This window comes from Schistocerca piceifrons, chromosome 2 (assembly GCF_021461385.2).
Source record: "Schistocerca piceifrons isolate TAMUIC-IGC-003096 chromosome 2, iqSchPice1.1, whole genome shotgun sequence".
NCBI lineage: Eukaryota > Metazoa > Arthropoda > Insecta > Orthoptera > Acrididae > Schistocerca > Schistocerca piceifrons.
In genome coordinates this window covers 174,842,363-174,865,217 of record NC_060139.1, presented here as the reverse complement: position 1 = coordinate 174,865,217, position 22,855 = coordinate 174,842,363, and the positions used below count along the sequence as shown (strand labels likewise).

The following is a 22,855-nucleotide window of genomic DNA, read 5'->3' as shown; positions in this document are numbered from 1 at the left end:
ACTACTACTACTAGTACTACTGTGTTAAGCAAAAAGTTTTCACTATGGAAAAACAGGAGGCGGCTACACAATTTTTATGTAATTATTACAACAAGTTAAGTGAACAGACAATATCATTTATGCAGGAACAGTTTAAAAAGCAAGGTAACATATTCAAGAAAATAAAAAGTAAAACTGAGACAATGAATAACAGTTCAGGCATTTAAAATGATGCAATGACACATAGTCTAAGTAATAGTTTAGGGCAGATGCCGAATGGACTAGAACAATCACAGATTGGTAGAACCAAGGCATCAGAAAACTATTTGGCTGATAGAATTGATGGACAATAAAGTGAAAATCTGAGAAAAGAGAATTTAAACCTCAATAACCAGACAGCAGCACTAAAAACGAATCCCATGGTAGAGTCACAACACATGTAATCTGATTTTTTAAAAATAGCATTAGATCAGTCAAGTAATGTTGAAAACACTTGTATTATAGAAAATAATACAGTGTCATAAGATACTGAAAATGTAATTTTTAATGTAAAGAGACTGACAGTAGTGGATGTTTGTCAACAAACTGTCACACATTTCACGAATGAAACTGCATATTGCACCGATGTTGCACCCAAAAATTACATAAATTTTAGCTGAAATAGAAGTAGAATCACTTAATGAAGTTAAAATATATGAAAATGAAAGTAAAAACAAACTTTTAAGTAAACCCTAAGTAATAACAGATATATATAAAGCAAATTTTGACAAAATCACTCTGGGAGTTTTAAGCTTAACTCAAACTATAAACGGAAATTTTATTTCAAATGTAAGGAGGATTAAAAATGTTTATTCACTTAAGAGAGTCACAAAACTAGTAATGATGCCAAGGCAGCCCCAGATCTACGATTTTTCCAAACCCGGATCGAAACATGATAGTGGCACTCCCTCTCCTTGAGCACTGGAGACAAATTATTCAAAAAAATTTTGTGACTGGGAGAATAAGAAACCTTCAATAAATTTGCACTCTTTATTACCTATTAGCTAATAACTTTCTCTTGTGTGTGACATAAAAATAGATATAGGAAACAAACAACCAGTAAAGACAACAGACAAGCAAGACAGTACACATTTCTTTAAACCTTAGCTCCCAGCATTTTTTTCTCTCTCTAATCTTGCTACAGTTTTACACATTGTGCTTTCCTTTCTGCAGAAGAATCTATTAGCTCATCAAAGCTCGTCTCAGAGGCAGGTTTATTTTCAGTGGCTACCCACGGGGCTAGACAGATGTTTCTGTCTCACTGTTGAACACAGATAGTTTTTAATTGTTTTCAGTTTGTTGAAGCTTCACTCACAGCTTACAGATGTCATTAGTAATGTGCAGTACATCCTTCAAGTTATATGAACATCAGGAGACACTTTTTGCAAGTCATGGTTGCACAGATGTTGTAACAGGTCGCATCTGCTTGATTTTTCATTAATTTTGGTTACCAGCTTTCTGAATGCAACAAGTTCCTGGCAAAAACCATCTGCATTCAAGTCTTTTGAATATTTTCATGTAAGATCAGCTCCATTTTTCTGCAGATCCTCAGTCAATACATTTAAAAATGGGTTGCCACTGAGGGAGATGTAAATTTCATGTAGATCCTTTTCACTCTCTACCCTTCTTTCCAGCTGCATTAAAATTTTGTCAAATACTACTTATATATCTTTGGAAAATAGCTCAGTCAGATCTAGTGTTCTTGATTCAACCTCATGGCTACTGTCAGTCTCTTTACATTAAAAATTACATTTTCAGTATCTTATAACAATGTATTATTTCCTTGTCTTTTTTTCTGGAAGTTCATTTGCTTTTGGGGACTGACTTGATTTCCATTTATTTCCAACTTTTTTGATATAGTTACAGCTTCTTTTATCCAATGTTCTATTGTTTTTCTGTCATTTTTTGCAAGATCTGAAGAAAACCTTGCATTAGCACTACAGAATGTGAAACAATAATGTCCTCTTTCTGTACTTCAAAGTTCACTCTGTTAATTTCTTGAACAACACTAGCCCAAATTGTTGAGGATAAATATAAAATCCATCACCATTTGTAGCAGATGGCCAGCTTCATACTTACATTCCGTGACAAGCGAGATTCTTCAATTTCTTCCACAGACTTAACATCTTCAGGTGTTTAGCTGTCCACCTTGCTACTTCCTTTTAAACTGGGTTTTTGTACAATCCCAAATAAGCTAACTGCTTCTGTACATGAAGAGGCTAAATATACACAAGATTTAAAGAGTGTGCTAGAGACAGTATACACTCTGCCAACTTGTTCATTTCCACAACACTGGGTATTAGATCCATTATATAAGACTGTCCACAATATTTCTGCACATCCAACATCCAACACATCAGCTTCTAGTTTTCTGGAATTTGCAGTGTGATATATTCTCCGGTCTTTCCGTCACCTTCTATAAAATCAATAAAGCTTTTACTAATAAATCTTCCCTTTATTTCACATTCAGTTCCTGTTATTTTTATATAATGCATCAGATGGCTCATTTGTTCAGTGTGAGATACATCTGGAGCACAGCCAAACACAATGGTAAAATCTCCTTGGTCTCATGGATAAACATATTTTGAACTTTTTAGCCATTATTTCATTTTGTGTTGTCTTCGACAAATAGGATACCTGCCTTTTTTATGTGGTTTAGCTGGTGGTTGAGAGTAGGATTGTATTCGGTGAACAGAGTTAGCAAATTAAGAAAATTTCCTGGACTGTTGTTGTTGTTGTGGCCTTCTGTCTGAAGATTGGTGATGCAGCCCTCCATGTTACTCTATCCTGTGCGAGCCTCTTCATCTCCGGATAATTACTGTAACCAACATGTTTCTGAATCTGCTACTGTATTCACCTCTTGGTCTCACTCTATGGTTTTTACCCCCAAACTTCCCTCCATACTAAACTGGTGATCCCTTGATGTCTCAGAATATGTCCTGTCAACTGATGCCTTCTTTTGGCCATGTTGTGCCACATATTTCCTGTCTTCCCAATTCTACTCAGAATCTCCTCATTAGGTATTTGATCTACCCATCTAATTTTCAACATTCTTCTGTAGCACTGCTTCACTACCATACATGGCTACACTCCTGATAAATACTTTCATAAAAGACTTCCTGACACTTAGAACTACATTCGATGTTAACAAATTTCTTTTCTTCAGAAATACTTTTCTTGCCATTGTCACTCTACATTATACATCCTCTCTATGTCGGCCACCATAATTTATTTTGCCTCTGAAACAGCAAAACTCATCTGCTACTTTAAGCGTCTTGTTCTCTAATCTAATCATCTTAGCATCACCCGACTTACTTTGACTACATTCCATTATCCTAGTTTTGGTTTTGTTGATGTTCATCTTTTATCTTGCTTTTAAGGCACTGTCCATTCTGTTCAACTGCTCATCAGAGTCCTTTGCTCTCTGACAGAATTTCAATGTCATCAGCAAACCTCAACATTATTTCTTGTCCTTGAACTTTTACTCCCAATTTTACTTTTGTTTCCTTTACTGCTTGTTCAAGTACATCTTGAATAATGTAACAGTCTACAACACAGCCTCATTCCCTTTTCAACCACTGCCTCCCTTTCATGCCCCTTGACTCTTATACCTACCATCTGGTTTCTGTACAAGTTGTAAATAGCCTTTCACTCCCTGTATTTTTCCCCTGCTACCTTCCGAATTTCAGAGAGGATATTCCAGTCAAAATCATCAAAAGCTTTCTCTAAGTCTACAAATGCTATAAATATGGGTTGGTCTTTCCTTAGCCTATATTCTGAGATAAGTCATAGGGTCAGTATTGCCTTGCATGGTCCTATATTTCTCCAAAATCCAAATTAATCTTTCCTAAGGTCAGCTCCCACCAGATTTTCCATTCTTCTATAAAAAAAATTGTGTTAGTAATTTTGCAACCATGGCTTATTAAACTGATAATTTGGTAATATTCACACCTATCAGCAGCTGCCCTCGCACTTGGAATTACTACACTCTTCTTGAGGTTTGAGGGTATTTTGCACACCAGATAGAAGAGTTTTATCATGGCTGGCTCTCCCAAGGCTATCAGTATTTTTGAGAAAATATTGTCTACCTCCAGGACATTGTTTTGACTTAGATCTTCCAGAGCTTTGTCAAATTTTTCTTCCTGTATCACATCTCCCATCTCATCTTCATCTATGTCCACTTCCCTTTCTATAATATTGCTTTCAAGTTCATCTTCCTTGTATAGGCAATCTATATACTCCATCCACCTTTCAGCTTTCCCTTCTTTGCTTAGAACTGGTTTATCATCTGAGCTGTTAATATCCATACAGTTTCTTCTTCTTTCACCAAAGGTCTCTCTATTATTCCTGTAGGGAGTATCCATCTTTCCCCAAGTGAAATATGCATCTAAATCCTTACATTTGTACTGTAGCCATTCCTGCTTAGTGATTTTGCACTTCCTGTCAATCTCATTTTTTAAACGTTTGTATTCCATTTCATCTGCGTCATTTGCTACATTTGCTACATATTTAAATTTTCTCCTTTCATCAATTACATTCAATATCTCTTGTGTTATCCAAGGATTTACAATAGGCCTTGTCTTATTACCTATTTCATCCTCTGCCATCTTCACTATTTCATCTTTTGAAGCTATCCATTCATCTTCTACTGTAACCCTTTCCCACGTTCTAGTCAACCGTTGCCTAATGCTCCCTCTGAAACTCTCAGCATCATCTGGTTCTTTCCACTTACCCAGGTCCCCTCACCTTAACTTCATACATTTTACTAGTTTCTTCAATTCTAATCTGCAGTTCATAACCAATAAATTGTGGTGAGAGTCCACATCTATCCTTTTAAATGCCTTACAGTTTAAATTCTGGTTCTTATATCTCTGTCTAACCATCATATGATCAATCTGAAACCTTCCGGTGTCTCCAGGTCTCCTACACGCAAACAACCTTATTTTATGAGTCTTAAACCAAGTGTTAGTGATGATTAAATTATGCTCTGTAAAAAATTCTACCAGTTGGCTTCCTCTTTCATGCCTTTTCTGCAGTCCATATTTTTCCTTCTCTTGCTTTTTCTACTATTAAATTCCAGCCACCATCACTATTAAATTTTTGTGTCCTTTAACTATGTGAATAATTTCTTTTATCTCATCATACATTTCTTAAATCTCTACAGAGCTAGTTGTAGTACTGCAGTAGGTGTGGGCTTCTTGTCTATTTTGGCAATGATAATGCGTTCACTATGCTGTTCGTAGTAGTTCACCCGCATTCCTATTTTCTTACTCATTATTAAACCCACAACTGCATATCCCTATTTGACCTTGTATTTTTAAATCCGTATTCACTTGGCCAGAAGTCCTGATCCTCCTGTCACCAAACTTCACTAATTCCCACTATATCTTACTTCCACCTAACCATTCCCCTTTTTAAATTTTCTAACCCACCTGCCCAATTAAGGGATCTAAAATTCCACACTCTGGTCTGTGGAACACCAGTTTTGCTTCTCCTGATGGCGACATCCTCCTGAGTAGTCCCTGCCTAGAGATCCAAACTGGGGAATATTTTACCTCCAGAACATATTACCTGTCTTCATTTAACCATACAGTAGAGCTGCATGTCTTCAGGAAAAATTATAGCTGTAGTTTCCCCTTGCTTTCAGCCACTCACAGTACCATCACAGCAAGGCCATTTTAGTTGATCAAGGTCAGATCAGTAATCATCTAGACTGTTGTCCCTGCAAATACTGAAAAGGCTGCTGCCTCTCTTCAGGAACGACACATTTGTGTGGCCTCTCAACAGATTTCCCCTCCCCCCCCCCCCACTGTGGTCATACCTATGGTACAGCTGTATCACTAAGGCACACTAGCCACCCCACTGATGGCAAGATCCACAGTTCATGGTTCCTTGACTAAGCTGACGAAAATTTTCAGCAAGATCAACTCAAAAAGAAAATCAGTTTGTGGCAAGATACATGACAGCGTTCATTTCTACATGTAGAATATGTCCCTATTTTTCTTTATCAGAGTGAATTAATTAGTCAGTGTCATGAAATGATTTATTTGCTGCAGATGGGTTTTCCATTTGATAAAACATTCTTTATGTATTTTTGATGCTTCTGAAGCCTTCTTCCAATCAATGAGTTCCTCTGTACACAAAGCTGATATACAACTGCTGGCTTACAGCTTGTAGGCAGTACACTAAATTGCATTTTTTGTTTTCAAGTTAACAAGACAGGATCTTCTAATATTTTTCTTATTTGTCATTGTTCTGAACTATATGTTATGTGTCAAATGTATAATGTTGCATTCAGATTTTATCTTATTTGGATGTTTATCATTTAATAATACAGCTTGTTTGCTGAAGAATGGCCTTTGTTGATCTGTAATTTTTTGTGGTCCAGCCAAGTATGTGACTCCATTAAATCTGTAATTTTGTTTTTGTTACTCAACTGCAATAAGTCATTACACGACAGTTCAACACCATCTTCCTGCTGAGATAATACTGATGATGTAGACTGTTTACCATCATCGGCGCCTTTAAGCTTCGACTGTTCAGTCAAATAATCTTCAATGTCCATATTACAAGATTTTTTTCAAAACACCTGAAACTTTAGTATCGCAAGTATCAGTGGAGCTTAATGACGCACTTGCTTCATAAAACCATTTTCTCATCTTAGAAGCTGATTTATTTAATTCTTCTACTCTTTTACTTGTTTTGAGACCAAAATCTTTTTTCTGGTGCACTCATCATTTGCTCTTTACTACCTAAAAATATAAACGAATAGGTCTTACATACAAAATCACGATCATCTTTTTTTTTTAATGTATAATGTATGTTTTTTATATTAATATCAAACAAGCACTTTTTATTTTAGCGTACATAATAGCGTAACATTCTGGCAGAAACTTTGTGAGAATTTCATTTCCTTGGATACATTTCATGTCATTTTGAGGCTATTACACCAATGATATGATATAATATGTAATCTTTCTTGGCAGTTATTCCTGTTATTCATTCATTTCCTCTATAATAGTCTAAGTCTTTGGGTTTCACTAATATGATTTTTATCTTGAAACACTTCCATTGGTCTGTATTTGCACACAAAACCAACAATATAAGATTGTACATCCACCTTGATTCAAAACACTTTTGTTGTTTATTTACTTACTCCCAAACCATTTTCAATGACAAATATTGCCATCATCAGTGGGTCCTTTGAATCTAAAGCATGCACATGTAATAACGTTTGACAATGTTTTATAAGTATGCTATTTGTGGGTGTTTTAGAATCAAAGAATCCACTGACGATGGCAGTATTTGTAGTTGAAACTAGTTTTAGAATACAAAAATAAATAACGAAAGTGTATTGCATCAAGGCGAACCTGCAATCCCACATTGTTGATTTCACTAATAATTATAATAAAGTAATTATTTGTACATCCAATCAGCTACATAAACAAATAGTGATTATCACTTGATGTTCAACCATTTGGGTTATTCCGCTCATCTCATGTAGCCCCACCCCCTTTGGTCTGGGGGGATTATTTTTTCTTCTTCTTCTCCTTCTTCTTCCTTTTTCCAGATGTGACAGGGATTCCCCTGGCAGAGACATCACATGCACTATGCACATGTTCAAAAATCAATTTAGAATACATTCAGAGATCAACTTAGGATGTATTCAAAAACCAATTGGCTTGCATTTCAAAATCAAATAAATAAATGATAGAACACCATCATGCACTGGATGGAAGGTGCTTTGTGAAACAATTTTTTTTTCTTCACAAACATATGAATTTAGTGTCCCTAAAATTTCCACCCAGGGGAGACACTCCAGTCTGCCGCCCCCCCCCCCCCCCCCCCCACCTAGATCCAGGGCTGTACTAAGGTAATCTAGAAACGTTCTCAGTTTGTGTAATATGAAACTGATTAGTACCTATGTACTGTACAGTAACACTAAAAATTATTTAAAATCAACCAACCTATTCCAAGCAAATATTATATTTTGTGTGTGTGTGTGTGTGTGTGTGTGTGTGTGTGTGTGTGTGTGTGTGTGTGTGTGTGTGTGTGTGTGTGTGTGCGTGTGCGTGCGTGCGTTCGCGCGTGCGACAGAGTATTTTCATTTGTATACAATGTGTCTGCCGAGTACAGAGCCCCGAGATGATGTAGATTTCGATTTCCAGAGCTACAGTCATCCTCTAACTATTCTGTAAATCTCTCAACTTACCTTCAACTGTCATGCTATCCTCCTTCAATAGATATTAGATGTACATATACTGTAACATTTCAGGTGCCATTACACAGCAGTAGTGATGAGAAGTTTGTTTATTGTTTGTCCAAAAATCATGTATGTTTTTGAAATGAAGTTTGTATCCAACAGATTAAATCTGAGAAATTTTGCAATGTGGCTACACCAAAGGTACTTTAAACCACAATGATAGAAATATTTATTTACATTTGTGCTTATATAGTGAAAAAGTTGTCTTGCATTTTGAGGAGGTATATTTTGACTATCTTTGAGGAGAAACATTTTTACATTAGCTGTACTTCGAATTTATATGTTATTTGATATCACAGAAGTTGCATAAACATGAATTTTGGAAATATCCGGGGACTAGAAAAAAAGGATGTCAGATTTGTTGGTTTACCATTGTCATTTTCAACATCTATGGCCAGCAATTGAATATAACTTTTGTAGTGAGAGCACTGGTAAATATTTGTTATAAAAGGAGAATAATAAGCTGCAAATTTCAAACCTAAAGAACATTTATCTATTGTCTGAAGTACATTTTACTGTGAAAGATGATTAGAGTGAGCATATTATTTTTCCGATTACTTACATAATCTTTGTCAGCTATAACAGGTGAGAATTATGTTTTATGTGTGCAACTTTATGTGTGAAGTGAATTAATGTTTGAAATTTGTTGTAAATGACATTTGTCATTTCTGAAGGTATTGAACATTTTCTGGATGGTTATGATTCGAGAACTGATCCAGTATAGTCAGAATATTTTGTAATGTTGAGACATTAGGATCTGAATTTATGCTGAAACTTGAAAAATTGTTAATAATGTGGAAAAGCAGGTTTATGTACACTGTGATGATGACAGATAGGGATTTTCTTTGAGATATGATGAGATATTGATGAATTATAGAATACACAGTGGAAACTCACATAGCAAGCATAATTTGTTCCAGAATCTTACTCATAGTGTGAAACACTCGTTAAGCGAAACAATTTATCCTGTATAAATTAATGTAAAACACAATAATGCAATCCATTCAGAAAAAGTACTAAAAATTTTATCTTATTCATGCCATTTATTCAAAGAAAATTATACATACAGTATTATGTACTGCCTTATTCATGATACATACCAATTCTTTTTTTACTAGGAAGTTATCTATAGTAATTTGGTTCTGACAATGCCTCAACACTTGGTGAAAATGAAACATAGTTTTCAGTATTTCTCTTATTGTGCCATAAAATTGCTGATTGCTGTTACTGAGTCCTCCTCCTCCTCTGAAAAACTCCTCTCTACAACTTCCTGCTGTGAAACACACTGCAACTCCAGAAGGTCTGCCGGCTGTGGTGGCCAAGCGGTTCTAGGTGCTTCAGTCCGGAACCATGAGGCTGCTACGGTCACAGGTTTGAATCCTGCCGTGGGCATGGATGTGTGATGTCCTTAAGCTAGTTAGGTTTAAGTAGTTCTGAGTTTAGGGGACTGATGACCTCAGATGTTAAGTCCCATAGTGCTTAGAGCCATTTGAACCATTTTGAACCAGAAGGTCTTCGGTGGTCATTCTTGGCTGTGGTCACCCACAAGCTCATCGATATCATTATTATCCACTTCTAGTCCCTTGCTCTTGGCCAATGACACAATCTTTGACTATAGGATCCATAGGTACTGACTCAAATGCCCCAAGTCACATTCGACAACGCACTGCTGCCAAAGCTGCTTCCAAGCAGATGTGAGAGTTCTCTTGGTAATCCCTTCCCACATCTTTTCAATCATCTTGACACAGGCAACGATGTTGAACTGATAATTCTTAAACTCTCTCAGTGTAAGATTGGTAGCTTCAGTCAACACAAAGCAATGTTCAAAAAGTGCTTTAGTGTAGAGCTTTTTAAAGTTAGAAATTTTCTGCTGGCCCATAGGCTGGAGTAACGGAGGGGTGTGGGGAGGCAGAAATTGGATCTTGATGAATTGAAATTCTTCAAGGAGGTGGTCTTGTAGGCCTGGAGAATGGGCAGGAGCATTGTCCATAACAAGTAAGACATGGAGTGGCAGGTTCATCCCAAGCAAATATTTTTTCATGGAAGGACCAAACACTTCGTTGATACAATCACAAAAAAAGATCACGTGTCACATAAGCCTTGTTGTTAGACCTCCACAACACATTTAACTTTCAATTTTAGGCTTTAACTTCTTGACAGATCATGGAGTTTCTGAATGGTAAACAAGCAGCAGTTTGATTTTTGAAATGCCAATTGCTTGGCACATGTTTCATTTCTAAAGTCATTTTATTTCTCTTATGGTCACCTTCTTGCAGTTTTATCTTCAGGGACATTTCTATGAAAAAACTCTGCACACAAGAAAACACTGTGTGAACACAAGTTTAGAAAACTGTGTGATCACAAGCTGCACTAAGATGGTGACAGAAAGAGCGCAGCGCTAAACCCAGACTGCAATACATACTAAGGATACAGTTCATATGCTGCTGCTGACAATAGAAGGTATTCATATTGTTGAACATTTCCCTTGTAATGTGCGAACAGCTGGTGACATCACACTAAATCGTCATCACTCATAGGAAATATCACTTGCTACGCAAATCATTTTCTTACAATCTATTTTGCATGTTATGCGAGGTGCTCATTAAGTGAGGCTCCACTGTACTATAATATTATTTGGAAGTGATGATTATGATGACATTATGTGTTAGGAAATTTCATTCTGTCTGTGGTATGTGATAATCCATGTGATGATGAGTCATCTAATCTATGCTGGTATTTGGAAATAAGATGAAGGTTTGAACAGTGATTACTGTGGGTCTGATGGAAATATGGAGAAGTATACTAACTACATCAGATGAGTTTATAATAGAACATGTCTTGAGTAATATCACAGCAGTACCTACTAAATGCATACTATGTAATGTTCCACAGCAACATCATCTATAGACTGTTACTGTGGGGGCATTCTGAAACATGAAAGAACGTACTTTTATTGCAAAAGAAAGCAATGAGGATCATTAGCTCATGCAAAGGAGCTGGTCATTGTAAACATATTTTTTACCAGATTGGGAGTTCTGATTGTTGTCAGCCAGTATATTTTCAATTGCCTTGTTCACACAAAGACATATGAGACCTACAGAAAGAGAAATGAAGTTCATTAACACAGCATTTGCTATAAAGACAGTACAGTCAGGCCAAGATGTTGTTTAACTAAGACACACAACAGCTTCTCTATGGTGTGTCTAAAATTATTTAATGCTCTATGTAAGGATATTCAATCATTACCAGAGTATAGAGCAACCTTCATACAGCATTGAAGAATACTTTTCTACGTGAGCTGCAAGTCAGTGCCAATGAAATCAACAGCAACTCTGCTGTGTTCTAATACTTATCTTCATATTATTGTAAAGTAATTGTAATTTAGTTCTTAAATTTATGTTTTATAGTGTCCATTTTCATACCATAGTTCACACTGCAATACTGTATTCATTTTATTGTAAACTCGATGCTGTCTGCCCAGCCATGGCTGGTGAATAAAACAGAATCAGTGATAAAGTAATAGTAATAAAGGAAGTGTCAAGCAGTTTGAAAGAATTCTGATACTAGAGACTAAATCCAAAAATATATGTGCAATATAGTAAAAATATTGTTTTTGAATGACTGCATCCCTCTCTTTAATATTAATACTAAATAACTTACAACAAAGATTCCTCCAAATGCAAAAAATGAAGCAAATCTTTTTACATCAAATTCGCTGAGCTTCTTCTTTTCAATAGCAGTCTGCGCAATTATGTCTCCAGTGCCACAGAGTATTGCTGTCTGTATTGACTGAACTTTGACAGGATGTTTTGTGAGTAAATCATTATACACCTTATATATTCTTGAAAGACCTCGTGCACTTTTCATGGTTGTTTTTATATTCCTGAAACAATATTGCATGACAAAAATATTAAGTTAGAAAATTCTATTAAAACATTTCTCAGCTAATGAAACATTTTAAATATCAGTCTGTTCAAAAATAACAGTAAATAGCCCAAGAGTATAAATGGTTTCTGGTAATGATGCACATCCAAAGAGCTGTTGGATCGCTGGTCAGATGTTTCTCCGAAACACATAGTATTAGAGCAGCATACAATGCTGCCAACACAGGATATAACAGATGCATTGAGCTTTTCTCAGTTGGAGTGTACGCAAATAAAGCTACATCAAAATGTGGAAAATAATATCTATGAATGGTTGCTACAGCCCAATAGCAATTTCACAAACTAATATTGACTATCACTCAGCTTCATTATCCATTATTTATGCAACCCAACAAAAGGAACATTAATGCCCACACACTCATTTGTTATGTGGCCATACAACAAACTGAATGGCAAAATATATTACCCAGTTTCATAAACAGAATTACAAATTATCAATAATCCAAAGCAGATTCAAAATATTAAACAATGCTTTAAAAATAGAGTGTACAAAATATACACTGAAAAAAGTGTAATCAACTAATAAATTGTAAAATGAGTTTTATAAACTGCCAATTTAATTAAGCACTGCTCCTAAGGACTTTAAGCAGGAGTTGAGTTACACAACAAAATTTGAAAAAACATTTGATGTTTTTTTGATTATCACCCAAGTTAGATGGTAAGTTCCAAGAAAGAGTAAGGGCTGTCTTCTGCAATGTAAATGGCCTGACCTGTTAGTAAATTTCATATGGAAAAATAGTTGATTTTGTTTTCACACTTGTTGTGGTCCAGAGAAAGTACATTGTTTTGATGTCTGTGTAGATGGGAGTATATTGTTTTACAACTAAAAGACCCATCATGGCTTGCTCTCCAAAGTTTCTGTATAATTCTATCGAAATTCTGTCTACTCCAGTGGTCTTATTTCTACTTAGATGTTTCAGTGCTCTGTCAAATTTTTCTCATCTTCACTAACTTCCTCTTCTCTTTCTAAAACATTATTCCCAAGTTTGTTTCCCTTATATAGATCCTCTATATATTCCTTCCACCCATCAGCTTTCCCTTCTTTGCTTAGTATCAGCTAAATTCAGTATCACCTGAGTTATCTAAGAATTTCTACTATGCCTTGTTTTTTTTACCTATATCATCCTCTGCTTCTTTCACTATTTCATCCCTCAAAGCAGCCAATTTATTTTCTACTAAATTCTTTCCCCCTCCTTTACTCCAACACTGCATAATGCTGCTTCTGAAACTATGAAAAAATATGAAAAAGACTGTAAAACGGACATCAAAGCAAATATATTACTAGGAAAAGATAGTCATATCAGATAACAAAATAAAGACAATATGGGATATAGTGAAGGAGGAGACTGGTACAACCAGACATGAAGAGGGACAAATAGCATTGAGAGTAAATGATACATTGGTGACAGATGTGTATAGTGTTGCAGAACTTTTTAACAAACATTTTACAACTGTTACTGAAAAGATGGGGTTGTCAGGTTCTGTAGATGCTGGTATGGAATACCTCACACCAGACATTTCAAGTAACTTCCATAATATGAATTTGACCCTCACTACCCCAGCAGAAATAACGTCCATCATAAAATCTTTAAAATTGAAAACATCTAGTGAGTATGATGAAATATCAACAGAGTTAATTTAAAAATGTGATTCTGAGTCAAGTATCTGTGGAGATAACATCTTGGACCTACTGATAACAAACAGACCCAAATTTTTAGACTCTGTAAGCGCAGAACAGGGAATCAGTGATCATAAGGCCATTGCAGCATCCCTGAATATGGAAGTAAATAGGAATATAAAAAAAGGGAGGAAGGTTTATCTGTTTAACAAGAGTAATAGGAAGCAGATTTCAGACTACCTAACAGATCAAAACGAAATTTTCTGTTCCGACACTGACAATGTTGAGTGTTTATGGAAAAAGTTCAAGGTAATTGTAAAATGCGTTATAGACAGATACGTGCCGAGTAAAACTGTGAGGGATGGTAAAAACCCACCGTGGTTCAACAACAAAGTTAGGAAACTACTGCCAAAGCAAAGAGAGCTTCACTGCAAATTTAAACGCAGCCAAAACCTCTCAGACAAGCAGAAGCTAAACGATGTCAAAGTTGGTGTAAGGAGGGCTATGCGTGAAGCGTTCAGTGGGTTTGAAAGTAAAATTCTATGTACCGACTTGACAGAAAATCCTAGGAATTTCTGGTATTACGTTAAATCAGTAAGTAGATCGAAACAGCATATCCAGACACTCTGGGATGATAATGGCATTGAAAGAGAGGATGAAAAGCATAAAGCTGAAATACTAAACACCTTTTCCCAAAGTTGTTCCACAGAGGAAGACCACACTGCAGTTTCTTCTCTAAATCCTCGCATGAACAAAAAAATGGCTGACTTCGAAATAAGTGTCCAAGGAGTAGAAAAGCAACTGGAATAACTCAACAGAGGAAAGTCCACTGGACCTGACGGGATACCAATTTGATTCTACACAGAGTACGCGAAAGAACTTGCCCCCCTTCTAACAGCCATGTACCGCAAGTCTCTAGAGGAACGGAAGGTTCCAAATGATTGGAAAAGAGCACAGGTAGTTCCAGTTTTCAAGAAGGGTCATCGAGTAGATGCGCAAAACTATAAGCCTATATCTCTGACATCGATCTGTTGTAGAATTTTAGAACATGTTTTTTGCTCGCGTATCATGTCATTTCTGGAAACCCAGAATCTACTCTGTTGGAATCAACATGTATTCCAGAAACAGCTATCGTGTGAGACCCAACTAACTTTATTTATTTATGAGACCCAGAAAATATTAGATACAGGCTCCCAGGTAGATGCTATTTTCCTTGACTTCCGGAAGGCATTCGATACAGTTCTGCACTATTGTCTGATAAACAAAATAAGAGCCTACAGAATATCAGACCAGCTGTGTGGCTGGATTCAAGAGTTTTTAGCAAACAGAACACAGCATGTTGTTCTCAATGGAGAGACGTCTACAGACGTTAAAGTCACCTCTGACGTGCCACAGGAGAGTGTTATGGGACCATTGCTTTTCACAATATATATAAATGACCAAGTAGATAGTGTCAGAAGTTCCATGCGGCTTTTCGCGGATGATGCTGTAGTATACAGAGAAGTTGCAGCATTAGCAAAATGCAGCGAAATGCAGGAAGATCTGCAGCAGATAGGCACTTGGTGCAGGGAGTGGCAACTGATCCTTAACATAGACAAATGTAATGTATTGCAAATACATAGAAAGAAGGATCCTTTATTGTACGATTATATGACAGCGGAACAAACACTGGTAGCGGTTACTTCTGTAAAATATCTGAGAGTATGCGTACGGAACGATTTGAAGTGGAATGATCATATAAAATTAATTGTTGGTAAGGTGAGTGCCAGGTTGAGATTCATTGGGAGAGTCCTTAGAAAATGTAGTCCATCAACAAAGGAGGTGGCTTACAAAACACTCGTTTGACCTATACTTGAGTAATGCTCAGCAGTGTGGGATCCGTACCAGGTTGGGTTGACAGAGGAGATAGAGAAGATCCAAAGAAGAGCGGTGCGTTTCGTCACAGGGTTATTTGGTAATCATGATAGCGTTACAGAGATGTTTAGCAAACTCAAGTGGCAGACTCTGCAAAAGAGGCGCTCTGCATCGCGGTGTAGCCTGCTGTCCAGGTTTCAAGATGGTGCGTTTCTGAATGAGGTATCGAATATATTGCTTCCCCCTACTTATACCTCCCGAGGAGATCATGAATGTAAAATTAGAGAGATTCGAGTGTGCACAGAGGCTTTCTGGCAGTCGTTCTTCCCGCGAACCATACGCGACTGGAACGGGAAAGGGAGGTAATGAGAGTGGCATGTAAAGTGCCCTCCGCCACACACCATTGGGTGGCTTGCAGAGTATAAATGTAGATGTAGATGAAGGTATTTGTGTAACCAGTTTTTTAACACTGGAATATTTCCTGAATGGTTGAAATATGCTGAAGTTAAGCCACTGTTTACGAAGGGAGATAAATAAATACCATCAAATTTCCATCCAATTTCACTTTTGCCAGCATTCTCAAAAATTTTAGAAAAAGTAATGTACAATCGGCTTTATAACCATCTTATCTCAAATAACATACTGTCAAAGTTGCAGTTCAGATTTCTTAAGGGTTCTGGTACTGAGAAGGTTTGAAATGTTGACTGTGGCTTTTGGCGAATCTGCTGCCAGTAAGACAAGAGTTTGCAAGTGGTATAAACATTTCAAAGAGGGTCATGAAGACACTGAAGGCGACGACTGTTTGGGCAGCCTAGTACAATAATTACTGATGACAATGTGGAAGACGTAAAGAAATATTTATTTATTTTTTTTTTTTTTTTTTTTTTTTTTTTTTTTTTTTTTTTTTTCCATGAAACATATAGCAGCAAAGTTGAACAAAAACATATGATTTCTGATCAAAAACAATGTCACATAGACGATGCTCAGGAATTCCTGAATGAAGTTGGTAACAATCCCAGAACTTCTAAATAAGGTTAGAACAGATGACAAAACATGGATATATGGACAGGTTGACAAAACCAGGGCCCAAGCAGCACAATGGAAACTGTCTGAAAAGACAACAAAAAAAAATATTCGACAAATTCAATCACAAGTGAAGGTTCTTCTCACTGTTTTCGTCAATTATGGTACAACTGTGGGTCATGAGTTCCTGCTTTATGGTCGTACTGTCTAAAATGAATACTACCTGGAAGTAATGCATCGTTTACATGAAGTGATCTAAAGAAAATTACCAGAATTATGGCAAAACACATGTGAAAATTAAATCACGATAATGCTCCCATTCACACCTCAATGGTTGTTCGTGATTTTTCAGCAAAAAAATAAAACCATTGTGTTGCTTCAACCAATGTATTCAGTGGACATGGTCCTCTGTGACTTCTTTATGTTCCCAAGGCTAAAAAGAACCATGAAAGGATGTCATTTTGCCGCCATTGATGGGATAAAAACAGAATTGCTGGAGCTGAACACCACAATGAAAAGTAGTTCCAGAAGTGTTTCTGATACTGAAAAAACTGCTGGCACAAGTGTATAATATCTGAGGGGGCATTACTCTGAAGGGGACAAAGTTGATGCTTATGAATAAATAAAGATTCTTTAAGAAAAACAAAAATTCCCATTACTTTTTGATCACACCTCATACGTGTTATCAGATTTTTACTGCGAGACACTCCATGGCTAGTGTATTTATTATAATAAGTTGTTTTTTACAGTTAAGTTTGTTCTGCCACTCATCCTGTCATGTTCTCTTGTGTGATTAAAACACATTGATGAAGAATAGCTACGTTATGGATGCGGAGGTATGTCGTGCACTGATTTTGTCATTGATTTCTCCTACCTTGTATAGGTGTTGTCGTTTGACACCTTATGTTCACTGTTATCTTCCTATAATCACTGCTGCAGGCACATAATGGCTGCTACGGTTGAATTTTACCAATGCAAGAAGCAACCATGTCAGCCTGCACTGTGACCCTCCACAACCTGTTGAAATTGTTGCTTTGTCACTTACAAGTCAAAAAAGTCATATGCGAACATTATGGCTCACGATATTATTATTTGCTCTGCCCGGATAAGGAAATCCAGCAGTGGCCTTCCTGTAAGAGAACCCCTCCCTCAAAGGTGTTTTATCAGTTGCCCAGTCGTATGAAGTTTAATAAGCTGTGGGTCAGCCACTGGAAGCCCGGTGCAATATCACGGCAGTACAGAGTGGCCCAGCTGTGTCCACCATGTTCAGGTGTTCAGGGAGGATGACATCATGGTGGTGCACGCGGGCTGACCCAGCGGCTCCTGCACAGTGCACGTACAGCAATCCACCAGCTGCTCCCTGTTGCCGCCATGTGCATTATGTAACTTCACACATGACAGATCAGATTGACACCAGCATTGGCCATCTGTTGTTCCAGAAAAAAATCACACAGTGTGGTAGTCTGCTACTCAGCTGGACAGAATGCTTGTCATTGGTAAACAGATGCCTCAGGGGCTAAAGTAAACAGCGAATCACATTGTTTACAGATTCATGGTGGAAGTCACCAACAAATCAGTGACTTGAGCTATTAACTTTATTGTCTTCTGATGCTAGTTCAGTAAAGTTTTTCAAGTTTTATGCCTTTTACATCTTTGGTGTTATGGTAATGGACTGCATACAGTTGGCATCTGGAATCTCTGTGCTCAGAATTTCAAGATACCTTTGCAGAACGCCTAGGGTGTGCCACACTCTTTCAAGCCCAAACAATCTTGAAGCACTTGACTTGTCCTACATTTTTTTGTGCTAGACAAATTTGCCTGGCCCTCCACTACCAAGTCAAGATGGAGCTGGACTGGTTCATCTCTCTTAGGGTTACAGCTCTCATTTCCTCCTGTGAATGGACCACAGTCCTTCTATCAAATTAAGCCTTTGCTGTTATTTTAAGCCGCCATGAATTCACAGTCCATGGTTGACACATACCCATTGCCACATCATGACAAACTGTTCACACACTTAGCAAGGGGTCAATCTTCTTCAAACTTGATCTTCCTGAAGCATATTATCCCTGGTTTATGGGTCCAAACATATCATGGTCATTAACACACCATTCAGTTATATCACTACCAGCTATTTGGAACAGGTCACATCCAATATTCTGTACTCCTTCAGCTACATGGAAGACATTGTTGTTACAGGATGTACTAGGAGTGCCCATTTGAACAGTCTGAGTTGTCTTTCAAAAACTTTGGGACATGGGTATGCATTGTAATCTGCAGAAGTCCATATTTTTCCAATCATCTCTTGAGTATCTGGGTCATATCAAGGCAAGGGGCATCCAACCCAAGGACAGTCTTGACAGGGCCATTATGGATCTGCCACAATCCTTGACATTGCGTGCACTGCAGACTCTTTTAGGTAAAATTGCCTATTACACTGGTTCATTCAGGGCGTTCACCACTGTGCACCCACAGCATATTCTTCTATTCAAAGGTGCTCCCTTTGTCTGGTGTCCAGCATGCAAACAGGCATTCTCCTACCTTTGATCCCTACAAACCACTGATTTTGGTTACAGATGCCTTGCAAACGGTGTGGGGGTGGTCCTTGTCCATTGGAATCCAGATGTCTCAGAATGTACTCTGGCTTTTGCACCCAAAACTCTCAGTCCAGCACAGGTACAGTACTCTAAGGTCAAGAAGGAGGCTCTAGCCATTGTGTATGTGGTCACCAAATCTGAAGTTTTCATGTATGGCCTCAAATTCCAACTAATTATGGACCATAAGCCCTTAATTTTATTATTTGGTCAGTCTAATAGGGTCTCCAATAAGGCAGTCCACAGGTTGCAGCGGGGGATGTTGTTTGTCCCCAAATACAAGCATGACTTATTTTCATCCACAAGTCACCACACCAATGTGGACAACTTACCCCAGCTGCTTGTTGGCCCAGACCCTGTGTTCGATCAGGAAGAGCTTGTGTGTTTTCATTTTGATGTCCCCTCCCACCAAGCAAGTAGGCAGTCTTAGATCACCAGTTCCTGAGCCATCAAGGCATCAGTGGTCGACCCCAACCTCGAGCAAGGTAGTCTGCCTCATCCAACAGTTTGGTCTTCTCAGCCTCTGGATCGCTCAACTGCAACTACTTTGTCTTGCGCCATCAACTCTCAGTCTTAGGTGGGGCCCTAGTCATCTCCATAGATACCTCAGCTTCCCAGGTGGTCATTCCCAGTAGTTTGTGCAGGGAGGTTTTACAAATGTTATATGTTAGGCACTGGGATGCTTGCTGCACCAAAACCTTGGCTCTCAGGAATGTTTAATGGCCTGGTATTGACCAAGAGCTGGAGCACATGGTTGCTACATGCCCCCAAGCCCTAGTCAACAGGTGGCTCCCAGGTCATCTCCATGGCCTACAGTAACCCAGCCCCAAGAATGCATCTCTGTTGATTTTGCGGGTCCATTTCTGAATGTGTTCTGGCTGATTCTCACTGACACATTTTTGCATTTTCCATGCATGCTCTGGTGCAACTTGGCCACTATCAGTGTCACTATTCAAGCACTCTCCAAATTTTTTTCTGTGAAAGGTCTTCCAGTTACTTTTGTTTCTGACAATGGAACCCACTTCCTGTCTCAGGAATTTCCTGATTTCTGTGCGAGGTCAAGCGTTTGCCATGTTCATGGTTGCTCCCATACCTTTCACCCACATTGTAACAAGAAGGACAAGCGCATGGTTCACACCTTTAAAACACGTATGAAAAATATCTGCAGGACTGCCCCACTGAAGGGGCTTTAAAATTTTATTTTCTTTGAAATTTTATTTTCTTTGACAGCCTACCGGAACTCCTATTGGTTTCCATAGTGCAGCAGAGCTCCTCCATGGATGCCAGTCAAGGACACTGCTCCATTTCCTCCATCCTGAATCTCACCCACCACTACATTCTGGCATAGCAGGTTTTACAGTGGGGACGGCAGACTGGGTGCGAGGTTTTGGTCAGTACCCCACAGGCTACCAGCAGTTGTCATGCACCGAAACAGCTGTGGCATCTACATCCTGCGGGCAGGAGACCAGGAGGTCGAGCACCATTGAAATTGGCTCTGCATCCAGGTAATCACCTACTCCCTGTCCTGGCCACAACATCACCATTGTCAGTACCCCAGTTGCTGGGTGTCACCTACCCATGAGGGTTCAGGCCACCTCTTCCACTTGCCACACCACCTCTGCCCAAAGAGCCTAGGCCTCCATAGCCTCTGGCAGCAGCTCTGGTGGTGCTCCAGCCAGAGTGCCTATTGGTCAGTGGTTCTATGTCACAGGAGCAGCCTCAGTCTGCAGAAGTGTCACCTCCACCTTCCACACCACCACAGGACATCACCATGAATCCCGACTTGGAATTCCCATTGGCAGTTCTGTCATCTGATGCGGGAGGAATCAGTACTCTCCTTGGGCCAGCCACTTTTGCCTGTATCCCCAGGTTTCCACAGACCAGAGGTTGCTTGCTGCTCTCATCTCCAGGTTCTCTATGGATGTGGGCGCCATCTCCACTTTGTGGTCACCCACAAATTGCCCAGGGGATCAGCAATGCTCTGTCCCACAAAGGGGTGATGGATGTTGGCAGATGCAGCTAGACATTTGACAACTGTCAGAGCCCTTTACTCACGGATGCACTCATAGCCTCTTGTCCGAGCACTCTACTGGCCAGCCGACAGTTTTTAGAGACAGGCCTAGTCAGGTCTCAGTCACAAGTTCACCTCAATATATATGTTATCAGACTGCTATTGTGAGCCATTCTGTGGCTAGTGTACCTATTATAATAAATTGTTTTCTAGACTTTATAGTGAAGTTTGTTCTCTTGTGAGATTAGAACAAATGTGGTGGTTGTTGGCTTCATGTCTGTCTTGCTTATGATAATGCATTTACCATGCTTTTCATAGTAGTTTAACCATATTCATATTTTCATATTCCTATTTTCTAATTCTTATTAGTCCTACTCCTACTCCTACCATCACACTTCACTAATTCCCACTCCAACCAAAACATTCCCATTTTTAGAATTCCCTGACCTACCTACCTAATCAATTAAGTGGTCTAATATTCCACACTCCTACCCTTAAAATGCAGGTTTTGTTTCCTCAATGATGATACCCTCGAGTACAGGACTATTCTATCTCCAGAATATTTTACCCAAAGGGTTGCCATCAACATTATGTCATACATTACAGCTGTACGACCTTAGGAGTGGGGGTGGGGAGATGGATGCAGTTTCCTCTTACTGAAATTTTTGGGAAAAGCACAGCTAGGCCATGTTGGCTAATGTTACAAGGCCAGATCAGTCAATCATCAGACTGCAGCTCCTTGCAACTGCTGCTGTTCATATCACTGCACCTACAGTATCCACAGCCACACCGGCAAACTACCTGCCATTAAGCTTGAGTCATTTGCTGAAGATGTCAAAATGTGGTCTCACTTTTGCAAGTGATTTGCTCCGATCAGTAATAAAGACCAGTCACTTACTATAGGAAACAAACATGTTTTGCTCTGAGGGTATCTGGGAGGTGAACTGAAACAGTCAGAGGATAAATACCTACAACAGCTAAAACGTATGAGGAAACATAAAATTTTATTGTAATGTTATGAAGATAGTAACTACATTATACAGGCATACTTTATTTGCACCAAGACTGTACAGTCAGAAACAACTGAAATGGTGAGCTACACAGTCCTGGAATATAACCACTGTATTCAAGCATAGCATGCTCCAGGAGAAGACATCATAGCATACAATAAAGTTCTCAGTCCAAAAATTCTACAATTATTTCCTGCTTAAATGTGTCAGTCATGTTAAAAGAACTGCACAGTCAAAATGGAGGTCTACTGAAATTACTGAAATTTTTGGGAAAAGTAGTTCATGGTGGTCTTACTGCACAAAAAATTTATGGAGAATGTTTGTTTTGTTTATTTTCGCACCCACTGCAGCAACACTCTATATGAATTCAAAGCAAGCTAAGACTTCACAATAACTTTAAAAAAAAGAAGTACAATGATAATGTGTGTTTTTCAAAGCCTGCACTCCCTGGGACCAAGATTGTAACATAGTGATTGACAGCCTACAGCATATCAAGAAGTTAAAGCAAGATAATTGTTGAAAT

General features: G+C 38.4%; 1 protein-coding gene across 6 annotated transcripts in view; it reads right to left on the bottom strand.

Moving 5' to 3' along the window:
- The window catches only part of LOC124776844 (protein Mpv17-like), a 323,979-nt gene that overhangs the window by 96,190 nt on the left and 204,934 nt on the right, over positions 1-22,855 (bottom strand). For 5 of the 6 annotated variants that reach the window (XM_047252010.1, XM_047252012.1, XM_047252008.1 and 2 more), the window contains one exon: positions 11,942-12,164. In XM_047252010.1, coding sequence (XP_047107966.1) covers positions 11,942-12,148 — 207 coding nt within the window. In that variant the 5' untranslated portion in view covers positions 12,149-12,164. Of the gene's footprint in view, positions 1-11,941; positions 12,165-17,594; positions 17,738-22,855 lie in introns of all 6 variants that reach the window. The other variant, XM_047252009.1, reaches the window with a different exon arrangement.